The sequence below is a fragment of the Anser brachyrhynchus genome (genome assembly GCF_964034855.1).
Source record: "Anser brachyrhynchus genome assembly, contig: SCAFFOLD_588, whole genome shotgun sequence".
In the NCBI taxonomy this organism is placed as follows: Eukaryota; Metazoa; Chordata; class Aves; order Anseriformes; family Anatidae; genus Anser; species Anser brachyrhynchus.
In genome coordinates, this window is record NW_027663917.1 from 4,655 (window position 1) to 25,897 (window position 21,243).

At 69.7% G+C, this 21,243-nt stretch overlaps 1 protein-coding gene and 1 long non-coding RNA gene across 2 annotated transcripts; both read right to left on the reverse strand.

Annotated features, from left to right (window-relative positions):
• Positions 1-296: 296 nt before the first annotated feature.
• On the reverse strand, positions 297-3,183 carry LOC308186649. The gene is made up of 3 exons (XR_013944174.1): positions 2,953-3,183; positions 2,228-2,470; positions 297-506 (listed from the first exon to the last, which is right to left on the reverse strand). It is a non-coding gene; the product is annotated as an uncharacterized lncRNA (long non-coding RNA).
• A 2,071-nt stretch (positions 3,184-5,254) lies between these two features.
• On the reverse strand, positions 5,255-20,635 carry LOC308186648 (complement C2-like; the record flags this gene model as incomplete). Its single annotated transcript, XM_080608771.1, is given in 23 exon segments — positions 5,255-5,518; positions 5,520-5,564; positions 5,566-5,604; positions 5,921-5,932; positions 5,934-5,971; positions 6,826-6,959; positions 10,910-10,930; positions 10,932-11,001; positions 11,124-11,154; positions 11,156-11,201; positions 11,283-11,436; positions 13,275-13,365; positions 13,367-13,387; positions 14,884-14,907; positions 14,909-15,102; positions 16,038-16,127; positions 16,989-17,136; positions 17,229-17,362; positions 18,660-18,794; positions 18,884-18,979; positions 20,462-20,495; positions 20,497-20,580; positions 20,583-20,635. Coding segments are annotated over 23 exon segments (1,805 nt in total), but the record flags the coding sequence as incomplete, so codon positions are not given.
• Between the last annotated feature and the right edge of the window lie 608 nt (positions 20,636-21,243).

Genomic DNA, 21,243 nt, shown 5'->3' on the forward strand with positions numbered 1-21,243 from the left:
GGGCCATTTTGGGGCCATTTTTGGGGTTTTCGGGGCCATTTTGGGGCCATTTTGGGGTTTTGGGGGCCATTTTGGGGCCGTTTGGGGTTTTTGGGGGCTGTTTTGGGGCCATTTTGGGGGCCATTTTGGGGCCGTTTGGGGTTTTGGGGGCCATTTGGGGGCCGTTTGGGGTTTTTGGGGCCATTTTGGGGGCCGTTTTGGGGTTTTTGGGGCCGTTTTGGGGGTTTTTTGGGGCCGTTTTGGGGTTTTGGGGCCGTTTTGGGGCCGTTTTGGGGCCGTTTTGGGGGTTTCGGGGCCCCCCCCAAGCTAACCTCTCATCGTCGCAGACGGGCATGGAGCCCCCCCCCCCCAGCGCCCCCCCGGGCCGCAGGGTGCGGTTTCGGGGTCCCCGCAGGACGAAGCCCTCGAAGCAGCCGAACTCCAGGCGGGAGCCGGGCCGGTGGCGCCCCCCCCCGCGGGCCAGAACCAGCCGTGGTCGAACTCCAGCGGCGCCGGGCACCACACGGCTGGGGGGGGGGGGCGTCAGCACCCGGGACCCCCGCGGTGACCCCCCCCCCCAGACCCCTTAAAGGAAGACCCCCAAACCCCCAGACCCCCCCCCAGGCCCCCCCTAAGGGACCCCCAACCCCCCCCCAAAGGCCCCCAGCCCCCAAAGACCCCCTCCCCGAAACCCCCCCCCAGAAGAGACTTCCCGAGGACCCCCCAGCCCCCAAGACCCCCCCCCCCCAAAGGACCCCCCAAGCCTGCCCCCCCCCCCCCAGACCCCCTAAGGGACCCCCCAAGGCCCCCCCATTGACCCCCCAAAGACCCCCCAAGCCTCCCCTTTGACCTCCATAGACCCCAAACCCCCCCCATTGACCCCAAACCCCCCCCCCATTGACCCCAACCCCCCCCATTGACCCCTATAGACCCCTAAAGCCCCCCCTTGACCCTAACAGCCCCCCCCCCGTATCCCAAAGCCCCCCAACCCCCCCCCTTGACCCCAAACCCCCCCCTTGACCCCCATAGACCCCCAAACCCCCCCCCCATAGACCCCCCAAGCCCCCCCCCTTGACCCTAAGAGCCCCCCCATAGACCCCAGCAGCCCTCCCCTGGACCCCAAAGCCCCCCAAACCCCCCCCCTTGACCCCAAAAACCCCCCTCATTGACCCCAAAGCCCCCCCAATGACCCCAAAGCCCCCCCCCATAGACCCTAACAGCCCCCCCCCATCGACCCCCATAGACCCCAAACCCCCCCAAGTTGACCCCAAAGCCCCCCCCCCCTTGACCCTAAGAGCCCCCCCATAGACCCCCCAAAGCCCTCCCCTGGACCCCAAAGCCCCCTAAACCCCCCCCCCTTGACCCCAAAGCCCCCCCAATGACCCCAAAGCCCCCCCCAGTGACCCTAACAGCCCCCCCCATCGACCCCTATAGACCCCTAAAGCCCCCCCTTGACCCTAACAGCCCCCCCCGTATCCCAAAGCCCCCCAACCCCACCCCTTGACCCCAAAGCCCCCCCCCCCTTGACCCTAAGAGCCCCCCCATAGACCCCCAAAGCCCTCCCCTGGACCCCAAAGCCCCCCAAACCCCCCCCGCTTGACCCCCATAGACCCCCAAACCCCCCCCAAGTTGACCCCAAAGCCCCCCCATTGACCCCAAACCCCCCCCATCGACCCCTATAGACCCCTAAATCCCCCCCTTGACCCTAACAGCCCCCCCCCCGTATCCCAAAGCCCCCCAAACCCCTCTCCTTGACCCCAAAGCCCCCCCCCTTGACCCTAAGAGCCCCCCCATAGACCCCCAAAGCCCTCCCCTGGACCCCAAAGCCCCCCCAACCCCCCCCCCTTGACCCCCATAGACCCCCAAACCCCCCCAAGTTGACCCCAAAGCCCCCCCATTGACCCCAAAGCCCCCCCAATGACCCCAAAGCCCCCCCATTGACCCCAAAGCCCCCCCCCTTGGACCCCCAAGCCCCCCAACCCCCCCCCCTTGACCCCCATAGACCCCCCAAACCCCCCCCTTGACCCCAAAGCCCCCCCCCTTGACCCCAAAGCCCCCCCCTTGACCCTAAGAGCCCCCCCATAGACCCCCAAACCCCCCCCTTGACCCCAAAGCCCCCCCCCTTGACCCCCAAGCCCCCCCAACCCCCCCCCTTGACCCCAAAGCCCCCCCCCTTGACCCTAAGAGCCCCCCCATAGACCCCCCAAACCCCCCCCTTGACCCCAAAGCCCCCCCCCCCCGGACCCACCTCGGCAGTGGGGGGTGGCCCCCCCCCGGCAGCGGCTCCCAGCCCCCCCCGGGGGTGCAGCGGCGCAGGCCGGTGGCGCGCGGGGACGGTGCCGGGGGGGCAGCGGTTAGCGCAGGGCCTCGCCCCCCCCCACCAGCTCCCCCCAGCCCCCCCGAGATGGGCGCCAGCGCCGGGTCGCAGCGGGGGGGGCTCGGGGGTCGCCGGGGGGGGTCGTGGGGGCGGCCGCGGGGGTCGCGGGGGTGGCTGTGGGGAGGGGGGGGGGGCGTTAAATGGGGGGGGGGGGGTTATGGGGCAGCTGTGGGGCAGGGGGCACCGGATGTGGGGCAGGGGGGGTTGGGGGGCAGTTATGGGGCAGCTATGGGGCAGCGGGGGTGGGGGGCAGTTATGGGGCAGCTGTGGGGCAGGGGACACCAGGGACGTGGGGCAGTTATGGGGCAGCGGGGTTGTGGGGCAGCTATGGGGCAGCTATGGGGCAGAGAGGTTGGGGGGCAGTTATGGGGCAGCTATGGGGGCAGGGGACACCAGGATGTGGGGCAGCTATGGGGCAGGGGGGTTGGGGGGCAGTTATGGGGCAGCTATGGGGCAGGGGACGCCGTTAGGTGGGGCAGCTATGGGGGGATGTGGGGCAGCTATGGGGGGGATGTGGGGCAGCTACGGGGGGATGTGGGGCAGCTATGGGGGGGATGTGGGGGCAGGGGATTTGGGGGGGGGGGGGGGGCACCAACCGGCTGCGAGGGGGGGGCAGCAGCAGCAGGAGGGCGAGCAGGGCTCCGGCCATGGCTGGGGGTCCCGGCCGTGGGTCCCGCTATGGGGCTGGGTCCGGCCGTGGGTCCCGCTGTGGGTCCGGGTCCGGCCGTGGGTCCCCGCTATGGGGCTGGGTCCGGCCGTGGGTCCGGGTCCGGGCCGTGGGTCCCGCTATGGGGCTGGGTCTGGCCGTGGGTCCCGCTATGGGGCTGGGTCCGTGTCCGCCCCCCGGGCCGCCCGCTGACCTCTATGGGGCCGGGCACGGAGCCTGGGGGGGGGGGGGGGGTTGCGAAACGAGGCCCCCCCGTGGGTTGCAGGAAATCACTGGGGGGGGGGTTGGGGGGGGGTTGGGGGGGGGCAGGGCTGCCCCACAGCGAGCTCCACCCCACCCCCCAGGTGGGCCCCACCGAGGCCTCGTTAACCCAATTAACACCACTAATGAGCCTCCCGCCCCCCCCCACCTGCCCCATTGCCCCCCCACCTTCCCCATTGCCCCCCCCACCTGCCCCATTGCCCCCCCCCCGCCCCATTGCCCCCCCCACCCGCCCCATTGCCCCCCCCACCCCCATTGCCCCCCCACCCGCCCTCATTGCCCCCCCCCACCTGCCCCATTGCCCCCCCCCACCTGCCCCATTGCCCCCCCCTGCCCCATTGCCCCCCCCACCTGCCCCATTGCCCCCCCCACCTGCCCCATTGCCCCCCCCCGCCCCATTGCCCCCCCCACCTGCCCCATTGCCCCCCCCGCCCCATTGCCCCCCCCACCTGCCCCATTGCCCCCCCACCCGCCCCATTGCCCCCCCACCAGCCCCATTGCCCCCCCACCTGCCCCCATTGCCCCCCCCCCCAGCCTCACAACACCTTGCCCCCCCCCCCCCCCGCCCCCATAACACCTTTGGGGTCCCCCCCCCCAGCCCCACACATCCCCCCCCTGCCCCCCCCACCCCACGCATTTCCCCCCCCCCCCAGGTGCCCCACCTGCCCCCCCCCACCCCCCCCCTTGGGCACGCAGCCAGGCCGCGGGGGGGGGGCGGCCCCCGCTCTGCCGGGAAGGGGCGGCACCGTCGGGGAAGTTCACGGCATCGGGGGGGCGGGGGGGGGCACGGCTTTATTGGGGGGCACGGGGGGGGAGGGGGGATAACGGGGGGGTCCCGATGGGGGGGCCTGGCGGGGGGGGGGGGCCTGGTGGGGGTCCCAAGTGGTGGGGTCCTTAGGGGGGTCGTGGGGGGGGTCCGGCTGGGGGTCGCAGTGGGGGGGCCCGCTATGGGTCTGGCTGTGGGTCCCGCTATGGGTCTGGCTGTGGGTCCCGCTATGGGTCCCCAATATGGGTCCGGCTATGGGTCCAGCTATGGGTCCCGCTATGGGTCAGGCTATGGGTCCCGCTATGGGTCCCGCTATGGGTCCGGCTATGGGTCCAGCTATGGGTCCCGCTATGGGTCAGGCTATGGGTCCGGCTATGGGTCCGGCTATGGGTCCAGCTATGGGTCCGGCTATGGGTCCAGCTATGGGTCCCGCTATGGGTCAGGCTATGGGTCCCAATATGGGGTCCGGCCATGGATCACAGTGGGGGGCCCGCTATGGGTCAGGCTATGGGTCCTGCTATGGGTCCTGCTATGGGTCCGGCTATGGGGCCCACCATGGGTCCGGCTATGGGTCTGGCTGGGGGTCACAGTGGGGGTCCAGCTATGGGTCTGGCTATGGGTCCTGCTATGGGTCACTGTGGGTCCGGCTATGGGTCCCGCTATGGGTCCAGGTATGGGTCCAGCTATGGGGCCCACCACAGGTCCTGCTATGGGTCACTGTGGGTCCGGCTGTGGGTCTGGCTATGGGGCCACACCACGGGTCCTTTTGGGGGGGTCACAGTGAGGGTCCCGCTATGGGTCCTGCTATAGGTCTGGCTATGGGTCACTGTGGGTCCCGCTATGGGTCCCGCTATGGGTCTGGCTATGGGTCCCACTACGGGGTCTGGCTGGGGTCCGGCTATGGGTCCAGCTATGGGTCCAGGTGTGGGTCCAGCTATGAGGCCCCCCGTAGGACCCGCTATGGGTCCGGCTATGGGGCCCACAACGGGTCCTGCTATGGGTCACTGTGGGTCCTGCTATGGGTCTGGCTGTGGGTCCGGCTATGGGTCCAGGTGTGGGTCCGGCTATGGGGCCCCCCCGTAGGACCCGCTATGGGTCCGGCTGGGGGTCCGGCTATGGGGCCACACCACGGGTCCTATTGGGGGTCACAATGAGGGTCCCGCTATGGGTCCCGCTATGGGTCACACTAGGGGTCTGGCTATGGGTCCGGCTATGGGTCCCGCTATGGGTCCGGCTATGGGTCCGGCTATGGGTCCCAGCACGGATGCCCCCACAGGAGCCGCCGTGGGTCCCGCCGTGGGTCCCGCCGTGGGGCCCCCCGCAGGACCCAGGCCCGGGGGTCCTGCCGGGGGTCCGGCTATGGGGCGCGCAGGGGGGCGAAGCGCAGGACCCCCCCCAGGTGGCGGCGCAGCCAGGGCTGGACGCGGAAGAGGCTGACGTGGAAGTCGCGGGGCTGGTGGCCGGGGGGGGGCCGGGGCGCGCAGCGGCCGCCCCTCGGCGTCGCGCCCCCCCCCCCCGGCACGGGTCGAAGGTGCCCCAGCTCAGCACCCCCACCTGTGGGGCAGGGACAGGGGGGCGTGGGGGTGGGGACCCCCCGGGGGGGGGGACCCCTGGGTGGGGACCCCCGGGTTGGGGACCCCCGGGTGGGGACCCCCAGGGGGGGACCCTTGGGGTTGGGCACCCCTGGGTGGGGACCCCCCAGGTTGGGGACCCCTAGGGGGGGACCCTTGGGGTTGGGGACCCCCAGGGGGGGACCCTTGGGGTTGGGGACCCCCGGGGTTGGGGACCCTGGAGGGGGGGGGTCCCGGGGGGGACCCCCGGGGTTGGGGCCCCCCCCGGGGGGGCCGTTGGTGGCCCCCGCCCGTCTCACCTGGATGAAGCGGGTGACGGCGCTCGAGGAAGAGCGAGCTGCCCGACTCGCCTGGGGACGGGGACGCGGGGACGTTGGGGACATGGGGACAGGGGGACGGGGGGAGTTGGGGACAGGGGGACACAGGGACATGGGGGTTTGGGGACGGGGGGACATTGGGGATGGGGATTTGGGGACGGGGGACATCGTTGGGGACATGGGGATGGGGGGACGGGGGGATTTGGGGACATTGGGGACAGGGGGACATGGGGACATGAGGGCACTGGGATATGGGGATAGGGGACATGGGGACACGGGGACATTGGGGACATGGGGACACTGCGATAAGGGGACAGGGGGACATGGGGACACCGGGACACTGGGATATGGGGACAGGGGAAAATGGGGGCACTGGGATACGGGGATAGGGGATATGGGGACATGGGGACACGGGGACAGGGGGACACGGGGACATTGGGGACATGGGGACACTGCGATAAGGGGACAGGGGGACATGGGGACACCGGGACACTGGGATATGGGGACAGGGGAAAATGGGGGCACTGGGATACGGGGATAGGGGATATGGGGACACGGGGACACGGGGATGTGGGGACACGGGGACATTGGGGACATGGGGACATGGGGATATGGGGACATGGGGACATGGGGACACCAGGATCCGGGGACAGGAGAAAGCAGGGGCACTGGGATACGGGGACGCGGGGACGCGAGGACGGCGGGACGGGGGGGACCCGGGGACTTGGGGACCCCAGGGGGGGACACGTTGGGGACACGTTGGGGACACGTTGGGGACCCGCCGGGGGGGGGACACGTTGGGGACACGTTGGGGACACGTTGGGGACCCGCCGGGGGGGGGACACGTTGGGGACACGTTGGGGACACGTCGGGGACCCGTCGGGGACCTTTGCAGGCCACCTCCTGGCGCTCGCCGCCCTCGGGCCCGGAGCAGAGGAAGCGGGGGGTGACGGCGGCCCCCAGCGAGGCGTTGGCGGGGGGGCGCCCCCAGCTGCACCGCGTCCGCCACGCAGGCGGCCCGCTGGGGGGGGGCACGGCACCCATGGGTGCTGCCCCCCCCACCCCCACCCCAAACCCTGCCCCCGTCCGTGGGTGCCCCCCCCCCACCCTCCTGCCGCGCACTCGGGTGGTCCCTGGGGCAGTTGGGGGGTGGGGGGCGGGGGTGTGGGGCAGGGGTGGGGGGCAGGGGGTCAGGGTGTGGGGCAGGGCTTGGGATGTGGGGCAGGGGCTGAGGTGTGGGGCAGGGCTGTGGGTCCGGGCTATGGGGCAGGGCTATGGGGCAGGGTCCGGGCTATGGGGCAGGCCCCGAGCTATGGGGCAGGCTCCGGGCTATGGGGCAGGCTCTGAGCTATGGGGCAGGCTCCGAGCTATGGGGCAGGCCCCGAGCTATGGGGCAGGCTCTGAGCTATGGGGCAGGCCCCGAGCTATGGGGCAGGGTCCAGGCTATGGGTCCGTGCTATGGGGCAGGCTCCGGGCTATGGGGCAGGCTCTGAGCTATGGGGCAGGCTCCGAGCTATGGGGCAGGGCTATGGGGCAGGCTCTGAACTATGGGGCAGGGTCCGAGCTATGGGGCAGGCCCCGAGCTATGGGGCAGGCTCCGAGCTATGGGGCAGGGTCCGAGCTATGGGGCAGGCTCTGAGCTATGGGGCAGGGTCCGAGCTATGGGGCAGGCCCTGAGCTATGGGGCAGGGTCCGAGCTATGGGGCAGGCTCCAGGCTATGGGGCAGGCTCCGAGCTATGGGGCAGTGTCCGAGCTATGGGGCAGGCTCCGAGCTATGGGGCAGGCTCCGGGCTATGGGGCAGGCTCCGAGCTATGGGGCAGTGTCCGAGCTATGGGGCAGGCTCCGAGCTATGGGGCAGGCTCCGGGCTATGGGGCAGGCTCCGAGCTATGGGGCAGGGTCTGAGCTATGGGGCAGGCTCCGAGCTATGGGGCAGGCTCTGAGCTATGGGGCAGGGTCTGAGCTATGGGGCAGGCTCCGAGCTATGGGGCAGGCCCTGAGCTATGGGGCAGGCTCCGAGCTATGGGGCAGGCTCTGAGCTATGGGGCAGGCCCCGGGCTATGGGGCAGGCTCTGAGCTATGGAGCAGGCTCCGAGCTATGGGGCAGGGTCTGAGCTATGGGGCAGGCTCCGGGCTATGGGGCAGGCTCCGAGCTATGGGGCAGGCTCCGAGCTATGGGGCAGGCTCCGGGCTATGGGGCAGGCCCCGGGCTATGGGGCAGGGTCCGGGCTATGGGGCAGGATCTGAGCTATGGGGCAGGATCTGAGCTATGGGGCAGGATCCGGGCTATGGGGCAGGCCCCGGGCTATGGGGCAGGGTCCGGGCTATGGGGCAGGCTCTGAGCTATGGGGCAGGCTCCGAGCTATGGGGCAGGATCCGGGCTATGGGGCAGGCCCCGGGCTATGGGGCAGGCTCTGGGCTATGGGGCAGGATCTGAGCTATGGGGCAGGCTCCGAGCTATGGGGCAGGCTCCGGGCTATGGGGCAGGGCTATGGGGCAGGCCCCGAGCTATGGGGCAGGCCCCGAGCTATGGGGCAGGCTCCGAGCTATGGGGCAGGCTCTGAGCTATGGGGCAGGGTCCAGGCTATGGGGCAGGCTCTGAGCTATGGGGCAGGCCCCGAGCTATGGGGCAGGCTCCGAGCTATGGGGCAGGCTCTGAGCTATGGGGCAGGGTCCAGGCTATGGGGCAGGCTCCGAGCTATGGGGCAGGCTCTGAGCTATGGGGCAGGCTCCGAGCTATGGGGCAGGGCTATGGGGCAGGCTCTGAACTATGGGGCAGGGTCCGAGCTATGGGGCAGGCCCCGAGCTATGGGGCAGGCTCCGAGCTATGGGGCAGGGTCCGAGCTATGGGGCAGGCTCTGAGCTATGGGGCAGGGTCCGAGCTATGGGGCAGGCCCTGAGCTATGGGGCAGGGTCCGAGCTATGGGGCAGGCTCCAGGCTATGGGGCAGGCTCCGAGCTATGGGGCAGTGTCCGAGCTATGGGGCAGGCTCCGAGCTATGGGGCAGGCTCCGGGCTATGGGGCAGGCTCCGAGCTATGGGGCAGGGTCTGAGCTATGGGGCAGGCTCCGAGCTATGGGGCAGGCTCTGAGCTATGGGGCAGGGTCTGAGCTATGGGGCAGGGTCCAGGCTATGGGGCAGGCTCCGAGCTATGGGGCAGGCTCTGAGCTATGGGGCAGGGTCCGAGCTATGGGGCAGGGTCCGGGCTATGGGGCAGGCTCCGGGCTATGGGGCAGGGCTATGGGGCAGGCCCCGGGCTATGGGGCAGGCCCCGAGCTATGGGGCAGGGCTATGGGGCAGGCCCCGGGCTATGGGGCAGGCTCCGGGCTATGGGGCAGGCTCCGAGCTATGGGACAGGGTCCGAGCTATGGGGCAGGGTCCGAGCTATGGGGCAGGGTCCGAGCTATGGGGCAGGCTCCCGGCTATGGGGCAGGCCCCGAGCTATGGGGCAGGCCCCGAGCTATGGGGCAGGCCCTGAGCTATGGGGCAGGGTCCGAGCTATGGGGCAGGCCCCGAGCTATGGGGCAGGGCTATGGGGCAGGCTGTGAGCTATGGGGCAGGCTCCGAGCTATGGGGCAGGCCCCGAGCTATGGGGCAGGCTCCGAGCTATGGGGCAGGCTCCGAGCTATGGGGCAGGGTCCGAGCTATGGGGTAGGCTCCGAGCTATGGGGCAGGCCCTGTGCTATGGGGCAGGCCCCGAGCTATGGGGCAGGCTCCGAGCTATGGGGCAGGCCCCGAGCTATGGGGCAGGCTCTGAGCTATGGGGCAGGCTCTGAGCTATGGGGCAGGCCCCGAGCTATGGGGCAGGGCCCGGGCTATGGGGCAGGGCTCTGAGCTATGGGGCAGGGTCCGAGCTATGGGGCAGGGTCCAGGCTATGGGGCAGGGTCTGCGCTATGGGTCTGGGCTGTGGGTCCAGGCTATGGGGCAGGGCTATGGGGCAGGCCCCGGGCTATGGGGCAGGGTCCGAGCTATGGGGCAGGCTCTGAGCTATGGGGCAGGCCCCGGGCTATGGGGCAGGCCCCGAGCTATGGGGCAGGCCCCGGGCTATGGGGCAGGCTCTGAGCTATGGGGCAGGCTCCGAGCTATGGGGCAGGCCCCGGGCTATGGGGCAGGCCCCGAGCTATGGGGCAGGCTCCGAGCTATGGGGCAGGCTCCGAACTATGGGGCAGGCTCCAGGCTATGGGGCAGGGTCTGAGCTATGGGGCAGGCCCTGAGCTATGGGGCAGGCTCCGAGCTATGGGGCAGGCTCTGAGCTATGGGGCAGGCTCCGAGCTATGGGGCAGGGTCCAAGCTATGGGGCAGGCTCCGAGCTATGGGGCAGGCTCCGAGCTATGGGGCAGGCTCTGGGCTATGGGGCAGGCCCCGAGCTATGGGGCAGGGCTATGGGGCAGGCTCTGGGCTATGGGGCAGGCCCCGAGCTATGGGGCAGGCCCTGAGCTATGGGGCAGGCTCCGAGCTATGGGGCAGGCTCTGGGCTATGGGGCAGGCCCCGAGCTATGGGGCAGGGCTATGGGGCAGGCTCTGGGCTATGGGGCAGGCTCTGAGCTATGGGGCAGGCTCCGAGCTATGGGGCAGGCTCCGGGCTATGGGGCAGGCTCTGAGCTATGGGGCAGGCCCTGAGCTATGGGGCAGGGCTATGGGGCAGGCCCCGAGCTATGGGGCAGGCTCTGAGCTATGGGGCAGGCTCCGAGCTATGGGGCAGGCTCCGGGCTATGGGGCAGGCTCCGAGCTATGGGGCAGGCTCTGAGCTATGGGGCAGGCCCCGAGCTATGGGGCAGGCTCTGAGCTATGGGGCAGGCCCCGAGCTATGGGGCAGGCTCTGAGCTATGGGGCAGGCTCCAGGCTATGGGGCAGGCTCCGGGCTATGGGGCAGGCCCCGAGCTATGGGGCAGGCCCCGAGCTATGGGGCAGGGCTATGGGGCAGGCCCCGAGCTATGGGGCAGGGCCCCGCCGTGGGTCGCGGCCCCTCACCTCCTCGAGCCCCCTGACGCGGGCGTGCAGCCGCTGCCCCTGCAGGGACACGAACTCGGCGGGGACCCGCGCCGGGCCCAGCAGCTCAGCCTCTGGGGGGGGGGGGGGGGGGGGTCAGCAGCAGCCCCCCCAGGCCTCGGGACCCCCCCCAAAAACTCTGGGGACCCCCCCCAAAAAACCCTCCCCCCCCCCCAAAAACCCTCCCCCCCCCCACCTTGCTCCTCGCACGGGGTCCCCGGGGGGCTTCCTCAGGGCTCTGTTGGCGTCCTCGGTGCAGGGGACGCAGACCCTCCTTGGGGGGGGGGGCAAAAATTAGGGGGGGGGGGGGGCTGGTCTTGCCCCCCCCCCCCCCCATGGCACCCCCAAAACTCACCAGGGGGGGCCCTGGGCGCCCACCTCGCCCTCCAGCTCCACCAGGGCCACGTCGTAGTCGTAGAACTCGGGGACCCCCCCGCGCCGCCCCCCCCCCGCACGTCGAAGGCCTCGTGGGGGACCCAGGCCCGGATGGGGACCTGCCGCCCCCCCCCCTGCACCCCAAAATCCCCGGGGGGGGGGGGGGTCAGGGAGGGGGGTTTGGGGTCCCCCCCCGGGGCGTCGGGGGGGGGGTTGGGGGATTTGGGTTCCCTGGGGGAAGGGGGGGGGGGGGGGGCTAAGGGTTGGGGGGGGAGGGGAGGGGTTTTGGGGTCCCCTGGGGTATTGGGGGGGGGGGGCCTGGATGTTGGGGTCCCCCCTGGGCAGTGGGGTCTGGGTTTTGGGGTCCCCATGGGGTGGGGGTCCCGAGGGGCTTTGGGGTCCCCTTGGTCAATGGGGTCTGGGTTTTGGGGTCCCCTTGGGCAATGGGGTCCAGGTTTTGGGGTCCCCTGGGGCATTGGGATCTGGGTTTTGGGGGTCCCCTTGGGCAATGGGGTGGGGGGTCCCGAGGGGCTTTGGGGTCCTGGATGTTGGGGTCCCCCGGGGCAGTGGGGTCAGGGTTTTGGGGTCCCCTTGGGCAATGGGGTGGGGTCTCCGAGGGGCTTTGGGGTCCTGGATGTTGGGGGTCCCCTTGGTCAATGGGGTCCAGGTTTTGGGGTCCCCTTGGTCAATGGGGTGGGGGTCCCGAGGGGCTTTGGGGTCCTGGATTTTGGGGTCCCCCGGGGCGTTGGGGTCTGGGTTTCGGGGTCCCCTTGGTCAATGGGGTGGGGGTCCCGAGGGGCTTTGGGGTCCTGGGTTTTGGGGTCCCCTTGGTCAATGGGGTCCAGGTTTTGGGGTCCCCTTGGGCAATGGGGTGGGGGTCCCGAGGGGCTTTGGGGTCTGGGTTTTGGGGTCCCCATGGGGTGGGGGTCCCGAGGGGCTTTGGGGTCCTGGATGTTGGGGTCCCCCCTGGGCATTGGGATCTGGGTTTTGGGGTCCCCTTGGGCAATGGGGTGGGGGTCCCGAGGGGCTTTGGGGTCCGGGTTTTGGGGTCCCCTTGGTCAATGGGGTCCAGGTTTTGGGGTCCCCTTGGGCAATGGGGTGGGGGTCCCGAGGGGCTTTGGGGTCCTGGATGTTGGGGTCCCCCCTGGGCATTGGGATCTGGGTTTTGGGGTCCCCTTGGTCAATGGGGTCCAGGTCTTGGGGTCCCCTTGGTCAATGGGGTGGGGGTCCCGAGGGGCTTTGGGGTCCTGGGTTTTGGGGTCCCCCCTGGGCATTGGGGTCTGGGTTTTGGGGTCCCCTTGGGCAATGGGGTGGGGGTCCCGAGGGGCTTTGGGGTCTGGGTTTTGGGGTCCCCTTGGTCAATGGGGTCTGGGTTTTGGGGTCCCGCTGGGCACTGGGGTCAGGGTTTTGGGGTCCCCTTGGTCAATGGGGTCCGGGTTTTGGGGTCCCCTTGGTCAATGGGGTCTGGGTTTTGGGGTCCCGCTGGGCACTGGGGTCAGGGTTTTGGGGTCCCCTTGGTCAATGGGGTCCGGGTTTTGGGGTCCCCTTGGTCAATGGGGTCTGGGTTTTGGGGTCCCCCGGGGCATTGGGGTCAGGATTTTGGGGTCTCCCGGGGCATTGGGGTCTGGGTTTTGGGGTCCCCTTGGGCAATGGGGTGGGGGTCCTGAGGGGCTTTGGGGTCTGGGTTTTGGGGTCCCCTTGGTCAATGGGGTCTGGGTTTTGGGGTCCCCTTGGGCAAGGGGGTGGGGGTCCTGAGGGGCTTTGGGGTCTGGGTTTTGGGGTCCCCTTGGTCAATGGGGTCTGGGTTTTGGGGTCCCCTTGGGCAGTGGGGTCAGGATTTTGGGGTCCCGCTGGGCATTGGGGTCAGGATTTTGGGGTCCCCTTGGTCAATGGGGTCCAGGTTTTGGGGTCCCCATGGGTAATGGGGTCAGGGTTTTGGGGTCCCCTGGGGGGGGTCCCGGGGGCCCCGTACCCAGCTCGGCGCTCCAGGCGCGGGGTCCCGGCGCCCCCACGAAGCAGTGCGCGGCCGTCAGCACCCAGCGGCCCCCCACCAGGGCCCCCCCCGCAGCGCTGCCGCGCCCCGGTCTGGGGGGGGGGGGGACGGGACACGTCGTGGGGCCCCCAATGGCCCCCACCGACCCCAAAGGGTCCTCCCTATGGCTCCCAAAGACCCCCAAAGACCCCCAACGACCCCCAATGGCCCCCGAAGACCCCCAATGACCCCCGAAGACCCCAAAAGACCCCCAATGACCCCCAAAGACCCCCAACGACCCCCAATGGCCCCAAAGACCCCCAAAGGCCCCCAAAGACCCCAAAGAGTCCCAAAGGCCCCCAAAGACCCCCAAAAGACCCCAAAGACCCCCAATGGCCCCCAAAGACCCCCAAAGGCCCCCAATGGCCCCCAACGGCCCCCAATGGCCCCCAACGGCCCCCAAAGACCCCCAATGGCCCCCAATGGCCCCCAAAGACCTCCAAAGACCCCCAACGGCCCCCAAAGGCCCCCAATGGCCCCAAAGACCCCCAATGGCCCCCAATGGCCCCCAACGGCCCCCAATGACCCCCAAAGACCCCCAATGACCCCCAAAGACCCCCAATGACCCCCAATGGCCCCCAAAGGCCCCCAATGGCCCCAAAGACCCCCAAAGGCCCCCAAAGACCCCCAATGGCCCCCAACGGCCCCCAATGACCCCCAAAGACCCCCAATGGCCCCCAAAGACCCCCAATGGCCCCAAAGACCCCCAATGGCCCCCAACGGCCCCCAAAGGCCCCCAATGACCCCCAATGGCCCCCAAAGGCCCCCAATGGCCCCAAAGACCCCCAATGGCCCCCAATGGTCCCCAACGGCCCCCAATGGCCCCCAAAGGCCCCCAATGGCCCCCAAAGGCCCCCAATGGCCCCAAACACCCCCAAAGGCCCCCAAAGACCCCAAAAGGCCCCCAATGACCCCAAAGAGTCCCAAAGGCCTCCAATGATCCCCAATGACCCCAAATGGTCCCCAATGGCCCCCCACCGACCCCAAAGGGTCCCCCCCCATGGCCCCCAAAGACCTCCAAAGACCCCCAATGGCCCCAAAGACCCCCAACGGCCCCCAAAGACCCCCAATGACCCCCAATGATCCCCAATGACCCCCAATGGTCCCCAATGGCCCCCCCCGACCCCAAAGGGTCCCCCCCATGGCCCCCAAAGACCCCCAAAGGACCCCCAAAGACCCCCAATGGCTCCCAAAGACCCCCAATGGCCCTCAAAGACTCCCAATGACCCCCAAAGACCCCCAATGGCCCCCAACGGCCCCCAATGGCCCCCAACGACCCCCAATGACCCCCAATGGCCCCCAATGGCCCCCAAAGACCCCCCAAAGACCCCCAAAGACCCAAAAAGGCCCCCAATGGCCCTCAAAAACCCCCAATGACCCCCAACAGCCCCCAAAGACCCCCCAAAGACCCCCCAATGGCCCCCAAAGACCCCCAAAAGCCCCCAACGACCCCCAATGATCCCCAATGACCCCCAACGGCCCCAAATGGCCCCCAATGGCCCCAAAGGGTCGCCCCCCCCAATGTCCCCAGGGGTCCCCGGGCGCCCACCCTCAGCACGACGTGCCAGGGGGGGGCGGGCGGCGTCCCCCCCCACGATGACCCCGCAGAGGTCGCCGATGGTGGTGACGGCCAGAGCCCCCTCCAGGGTCCGGGCGAGCGCGGCGGCGTCCTGCAGCTTGAAGGCGTGGGGCTCCGGCCCCCGCGTCGCCACCGCCTCCAGCGCCACCAGGTCCACCTCCAGCGCCCCCACCCCGAAGGCGTAGATCTCTGGGGGGGGGGCACGGGGTGTAAAATGGGGCTGGGGGGGGGGGCTGGAGAGGGGCTGGGGGGGTGTAAAGCAGGGCTGGGGGGGGCTGGAGGGGTGTAAAGTGGGGTTGGGGGAGCTTAAATGGGGATGGGGGGGTCTAAAATGGGGCTGGGGGGGTGTAAAGTGGGGCTGGGGGGGGCTGGAGAGGGGCTGGGGGGGAAGTGGGGCTAGGGGGGGCTATGGGGGGTGTAAAGTGGGGTTGGGGGGGCTTAAATGGGGATGGGGGGGTCTAAAATGGGGCTGGGGGGGCCTAAAATGGGTCGGGGGGGGTCTAAAATAGAGCTGGGGGGGCTAGGGAGGGGCTGGGGGGGTGTAAAATGGGGCTGGGGGCACCCAAAATGGGTCTGGGGGCACCAAGGGGGGGGCTGGGGGCAGCCCCCCGGGGGGGGGGCGGGGGGCCGGCTCCGTGCCCGGGCCCAGGCCAAGGCCGAGCGGGGGGCCACGACCCGCGCGGGCGGGGGGGGGGGGGGCAGGGGGGGGGGGGCACCCAAGGGTGGCGCAAGAGCAAACGGGGGGGGGGGGCAAAGGGCGGAGGGGGGGGGGGCGGGGGCGGCCTCCGGGGCCCTAAACCTGCCCGGAGGGGCCCCAGGGGCACCCTCGGGACCCCCCCGAGCCCCCCCCCGAGCCCCCCAAAAGACCCCCCCAGAGCCCCCCCAAATAACCCAAAGCCCCCCCGATGCCCCCCCAACCCCCCCGCGATGCCCCCCCCCAAAGCCCCCCCCAGACCCCCCCCCCAAGCCCCCCAAAGACCCCCCCAGAGCCCCCCCAGTAACCCAAAGCCCCCCCCGATGCCCCCCAACCCCCCCCGCGATGCCCCCCCCGAATGCCCCCCCCAGACCCCCCCCAGACCCCCCCCCACCCGCCCCCCCCCCCCGTTGCCCCCCCCAAAGCCCACCCAAAAATTCCCGGCGGTCCGGCTCGATCTCCAGCGCGTCCTCGATCTTGGCCACCGCCTCCCGCGGGTTGCCCCCGACGTTGAACCTCCCTGCGGGGCACGGGGCGATGGAGACCCCCCCAAAACCCCCCCAAAACCCCCCAAAACCCACCGAAGACCCCCCCCATAACTCCCCGAAGACCCCCCCCCAAATCCCCCCCCCCCCCCCCAAAACCCCACGTCCTCGATCTCGGGCCGTTGCCTCCCATGGGTTCCCTCCAGCGTTGGCCAACCCAACGGGACATGGGTCAACGGGGACCCCCCAAAGACCCCCAAAGACCCCCGAAGACCCCCAAAATCCCCCAAAGACCCCCCCGAAGCACCCCCAAAGACCCCCCCCGAAGCCCCCCCAAAGACCCCACGTCCTCGATCTTGACCTCCGCCTACCGCGGGTTCCCTCCAACGTTGACCAACCCTACGGGACGGGTCAACGGGGACCCCCCAAAGACCCCCAAAGACCCCCAAAGACCCCTGAAGACCTTTGAAGACCCCCCCAAACACCCCCCGAAGACCCCAAACCCCCCCCGAAGACCCCCAAAGACCCCTGAAGACCCCACCCCCCACCCCCAAAGACCCCCAAAGACCCCACGTCCTCAATCTTGACTGCTGCCTCCCATGGGCTCCCTCCAATGTTGACCAACCCAACGGGACACGGGTCAACGGGACCCCCCAAAACACCCCGAAATCCCCTGAAATCCCCCTGTAAGCCCCCCCAAAGACCCCTGAAGACCCCAACCCCCCCCCAAAGACCCCCCAATTCCCCACGTCCTCAATCTTGACCACTGCCTCCCATGGGTTCCCTCCAACGTTGACCCAACCCTACGGGACACGGGTCAACAGAGACCCCCAAAACACCCCGAAATCCCCCCAAATCCCCCCGTAAGCCCCCCCCGAAGCCCCCCCCAAGCCCACCGTCGGTCATCAGGAACACCACGTGCCGCGTCTGGCGCCAGGCGTCGGGCTGCCCGGCGCGCGCGGCGCGCTCCTTGTGGTAGAGCACCATGTGGTAGACCTCCATCAGCGCCGCCCGCGGCGTTGGTGCCCGTCGCGTTGCCGTGCTCTACGGGGGGGGGGGACGGACATGGGGTGGGTAACGGGGGTCCCGACGGGGTCCCGGCCCCGCCGTCACCCCCCCCACCCCGGGGGCCGTACCGGCCAGCGTGATGTTGTGCAGGCGCTCGATGACCTCGTCGGCGTCGGCCGAGTCGTCCTCGGCGGTGGAGACGGCGACGCGCGCGCGGCTGCCGAAGGAGACGGCGGCGAAACGCAGCGGCACCTCGAAGCTGCTCAGCTGCGGGCGGGCGGGGGGCTGGCACCGTGCCGGGGGGGGGGCTGGGCTCATTTTGGGGGGGGGGCCCCGTGCCGTTTGGGGGCGCCTGGGCTCAGCTTGGGGGGGCCTGGGCTCGTCTTGGGGTGTCCCAACCTCATTTGAGGGGTCCTGGGCCCATCTCGGGGGGTCCCAACCTCATTTGGGGCGCCCTGACCTCACTCGGAGGAGCTCTGACGTCATTTGGGGCACGGTGACATCACCTCGCGCCTCCCCAACCCCCCCCCCCGAGGACCCCAGACCCTATTTGGAGCCCCCCAACCCCAACCGGAGCCCCCCAACCCCAACTGGAGCCCCCCAACCCCAACTGGAGCCTCCCAACCCCAACTCAACCAAGACCCCAGACCCCAAACCCCCCAACCCCGACTCCCGTTGACCCCAAACCCCCCCCAACCTCCCCCAAGCCCCCCCAGGCCCCCCCAAAGCCCCCCCCCCAAAGCCCCCCAGACCCTATTTGGAGCCCCCAGAATCTATTTAGAGCCCCCCAGCCCCAACTGCAGCCCCCCAACCCCAACCGGAGCCTCCCAACCCCAACTCAACCAAGCCCCCAGACCCCAAACCCCCGACCCCAAACCCCCCAACCCCCACTCCCATTGACCCCAAATCCCCCCCAACCTCCCCCAAGCCCCCCCCCCCGAGCCCCCAGACCCTATTTGGAGCCCCCAGAATCTATTTAGAGCCCCCCAGCCCCAACCAGAGCCCCCCAACCCCAACTGGAGCCTCCCAACCCCAACTCAACCAAGACCCCCAGACCCCAAACCCCCGACCCAAACCCCCCAACCCCGACTCCCGTTGACCCCGAACCCCCCCCAACCTCCCCCAAGCCCCCCCCGGCCCCCTCAAAGCCCCCCCCAAAGCCCCCCAGACCCTATTTGGAGCCCCCAACCCCAACCGGAGCCCCCCAACCCCAACCGGAACCTCCCAACCCCAACTCAACCAAGCCCCCAGACCCCAACCCCCCGACCCCAAACCCCCCGCCCCCGAATCCCCTGACCCCAACCCCGACCCCAAACCCCCCCCGGGCCCCCCCCAAAGCCCCCAGACCCTATTTGGAGCCCCCAGACCCTATTTGGAGCCCCCCAACCCCAACCGGAGCCCCCCAACCCCAACTGGAGCCTCCCAACCCCAACACAACCAAGCCCCCAGACCCCAAACCCCCGACCCCAAACCCCCCAACCCCGACTCCCCCGACCCCCCCCGACCCCCCCCCGACCCCAACCCCCCCCCCGGCCCCCCCCCCCAAGCCCCCCCACCCTATCGACGAGGGCGGCGGCGCCGCGCTGCAGCGTGCTGAAGGCGTCGGGGCCCGACGCTGCCGGAGGCGTCGAGGAGGAGGTAGACGTGCAGGGCCCCCGAGCGGCTCAGCACCACGCGGCGGCCCAGCGACGAGCCTGCGTGACGTCACGATGACGTCACGATGATGTCACGATGACGTCATCACGGGGGCAGGGGCGGGGGGGCGGGGGGGGGGGGCACTCACTGTTGTCGCCGTGGGCCCCCGCTCGCTCCAGGAGGGCGGCGAAGGAGGCGCCCAGCCCCGCCGTGACGTCCTCGGGGGTGTCGAAGGAGAAGGGGTCTGGGGGGCGCGGGGGGGTTACGGGGGAATTTGGGGGGGGGGGACATTGGGGTGCGGGGTTATGGGGATATTGGGGTATAGGGATATTGGGGTGCGGGGTTATGGGGATATTGGGGTATGGGGGCATTGGGGTGTGGGGTTATGGGGACGTTGGGGTGTGGGGACATTGGGGTGTGGGGACACTGGGGTGTGGGGTTATGGGGATATTGGGGTATAGGGATATTGGGGTGTGGGGACATTGGGGTGTGGGGTTATGGGGACGTTGGGACATTGGGGTGTGGGGTTATGGGGATATTGGGGTATAGGGATATTGGGTTATAGGGACGTTGGGGTGTGGGGACATTGGGGTGGGGGGGTTATGGGGATGTTGGGGTATGGGGTTATGGGGATATTGGGGTATGGGGTTATGGGGATATTGGGACATTGGGGCGTGGGGTTATGGGGATATTGGGGTGGGGGGTTATGGGGACATTGGGGTGTGGGGACATTGGGGTGGGGGGTTATGGGGATGCAGGGTTATGGGGACACTGGGATATTGGGGTGTGGGGTTATGGGGACATTGGGGTGTCGGGATATTGGGGTGTGGGGACATTGGGATATGGGGTTATAGGGTCATTGGGGTGTGGGGTTATGGGGGCATTGGGATATAGGGATATTGGGGTGTGGGTGCATTGGGGTGTGGGGACATTGGGGTGGGGGGGTTATGGGGATATTGGGGACATTGGGGTGTGGGGTTATGGGGATGTTGGGGTATGGGGATATTGGGGTGTGGGGTTATGGGGATATTGGGACATTGGGGTGTGGGGTTATGGGGACATTGGGGTATGGGGACACTGGGGTGTGAGGTTATGGGGACATTGGGATATGGGGTTATGGGGATATTGGGACATTGGGGCGTGGGGTTATGGGGATATTGGGGTGGGGGGTTATGGGGACATTGGGGTGTGGGGATATTGGGGTGTGGGGACACCAGGATATGGGGAAACTGGATATGGGGGCAGGGGGACATTGGGGTGTGGGGACGTGGGGACGAATCGGGGTATAGGGTTATGGGGACGTTGGGGTGTGGGGACAGGGGGACATAGGGTTATGGGGACACGGGGACACTGGGGTGTGTGGTTATGGGGACATTGGGGTGTGGGGATATTGGGGGTGTGGGGACACCAGGATATGGGGAAACTGGGATATGGGGGCAGGGGGACATTGGGGTGTGGGGATGTGGGGACATCGGGGTATAGGGTTATGGGGACGTTGGGGTGTGGGGACAGGGGGACATGGGGGCATTGGGATACGGGGCCGGGGGGTTATGGGGACATGGGGCCGGGGGGGTTATGGGGACATGGGGACATGGGGACATGGGGATATGGGGTTATGGGGACATGGGGACATGGGGATATGGGGACAGGGGGTTATGGGGACATGGGGCCGGGGGGGGTTATGGGGACACAGGGAAATGGGGCGGGGGGATTTGGGGCCACTCACGCCGGCAGCTGGGCTCGGGCCCCGACCACCGCCCCCGTGTCCAGGCAGCGCCGCCGGGGGGGGCCCAGGAGCTGCAGCCCGGGGCCGCAGCGCACCCCCACCTCGGCCCCCCCGCCACCGGCCCCCCCCCCGTCGTCACCCCCCCGGCCGGGGCCCCCGCCGGGGGACAGTCACCTGCTGGGGGGGGCGTCAGGGGGGGGGCCACGGGGGGGCCAGGACCCCCCGAGACCCCCCCCCCCAAAAGCCCCCCCCCCCCCCCAAACCCTATAGGGACCCCGAAAGGGAGGGATTGGGGGGGGGGGGTCCCGGGGGGCTTGGGGGGGGGTCCCTTGGGTGGGTTGGGGGGGCTCTGAGAGGGATTTTGGGGTCCCCCCCGCGGGATTTGGGGGTCCCTGGGGGCGGGTTGGGGCTCCCCGGGGGGGGGGGGGGGGTTCCCAAAGGGGGATTTGGGGTCCCCAGGGGGGATTTGGGGTCCCGGGGGGGGATTTGGGGTGCTGGGGGGGGGGATTTGGGGCTCATTAAGGGGGATTTGGGGCTCTCCAGGGGGGATTTGGGGTCCCTGGGGGGGGGTTGGGGCTCCCCGGGGGGGGGGGGGGGTTCCCAAGGGGGGATTTGGGGGTCCCCAGGGGGGATTTGGGGTCCCTGGGGGGGGGGATTTGGGGCTCATTAAGGGGGATTTGGGGCTCTCCAGGGGGGATTTGGGGTCCCTGGGGGGGGGATTTGGGGCTCTTCGGGGGGGGGCTGGGGTCCCTGGGGGGGATTTGGGGGTCCCCAGGGGCAAT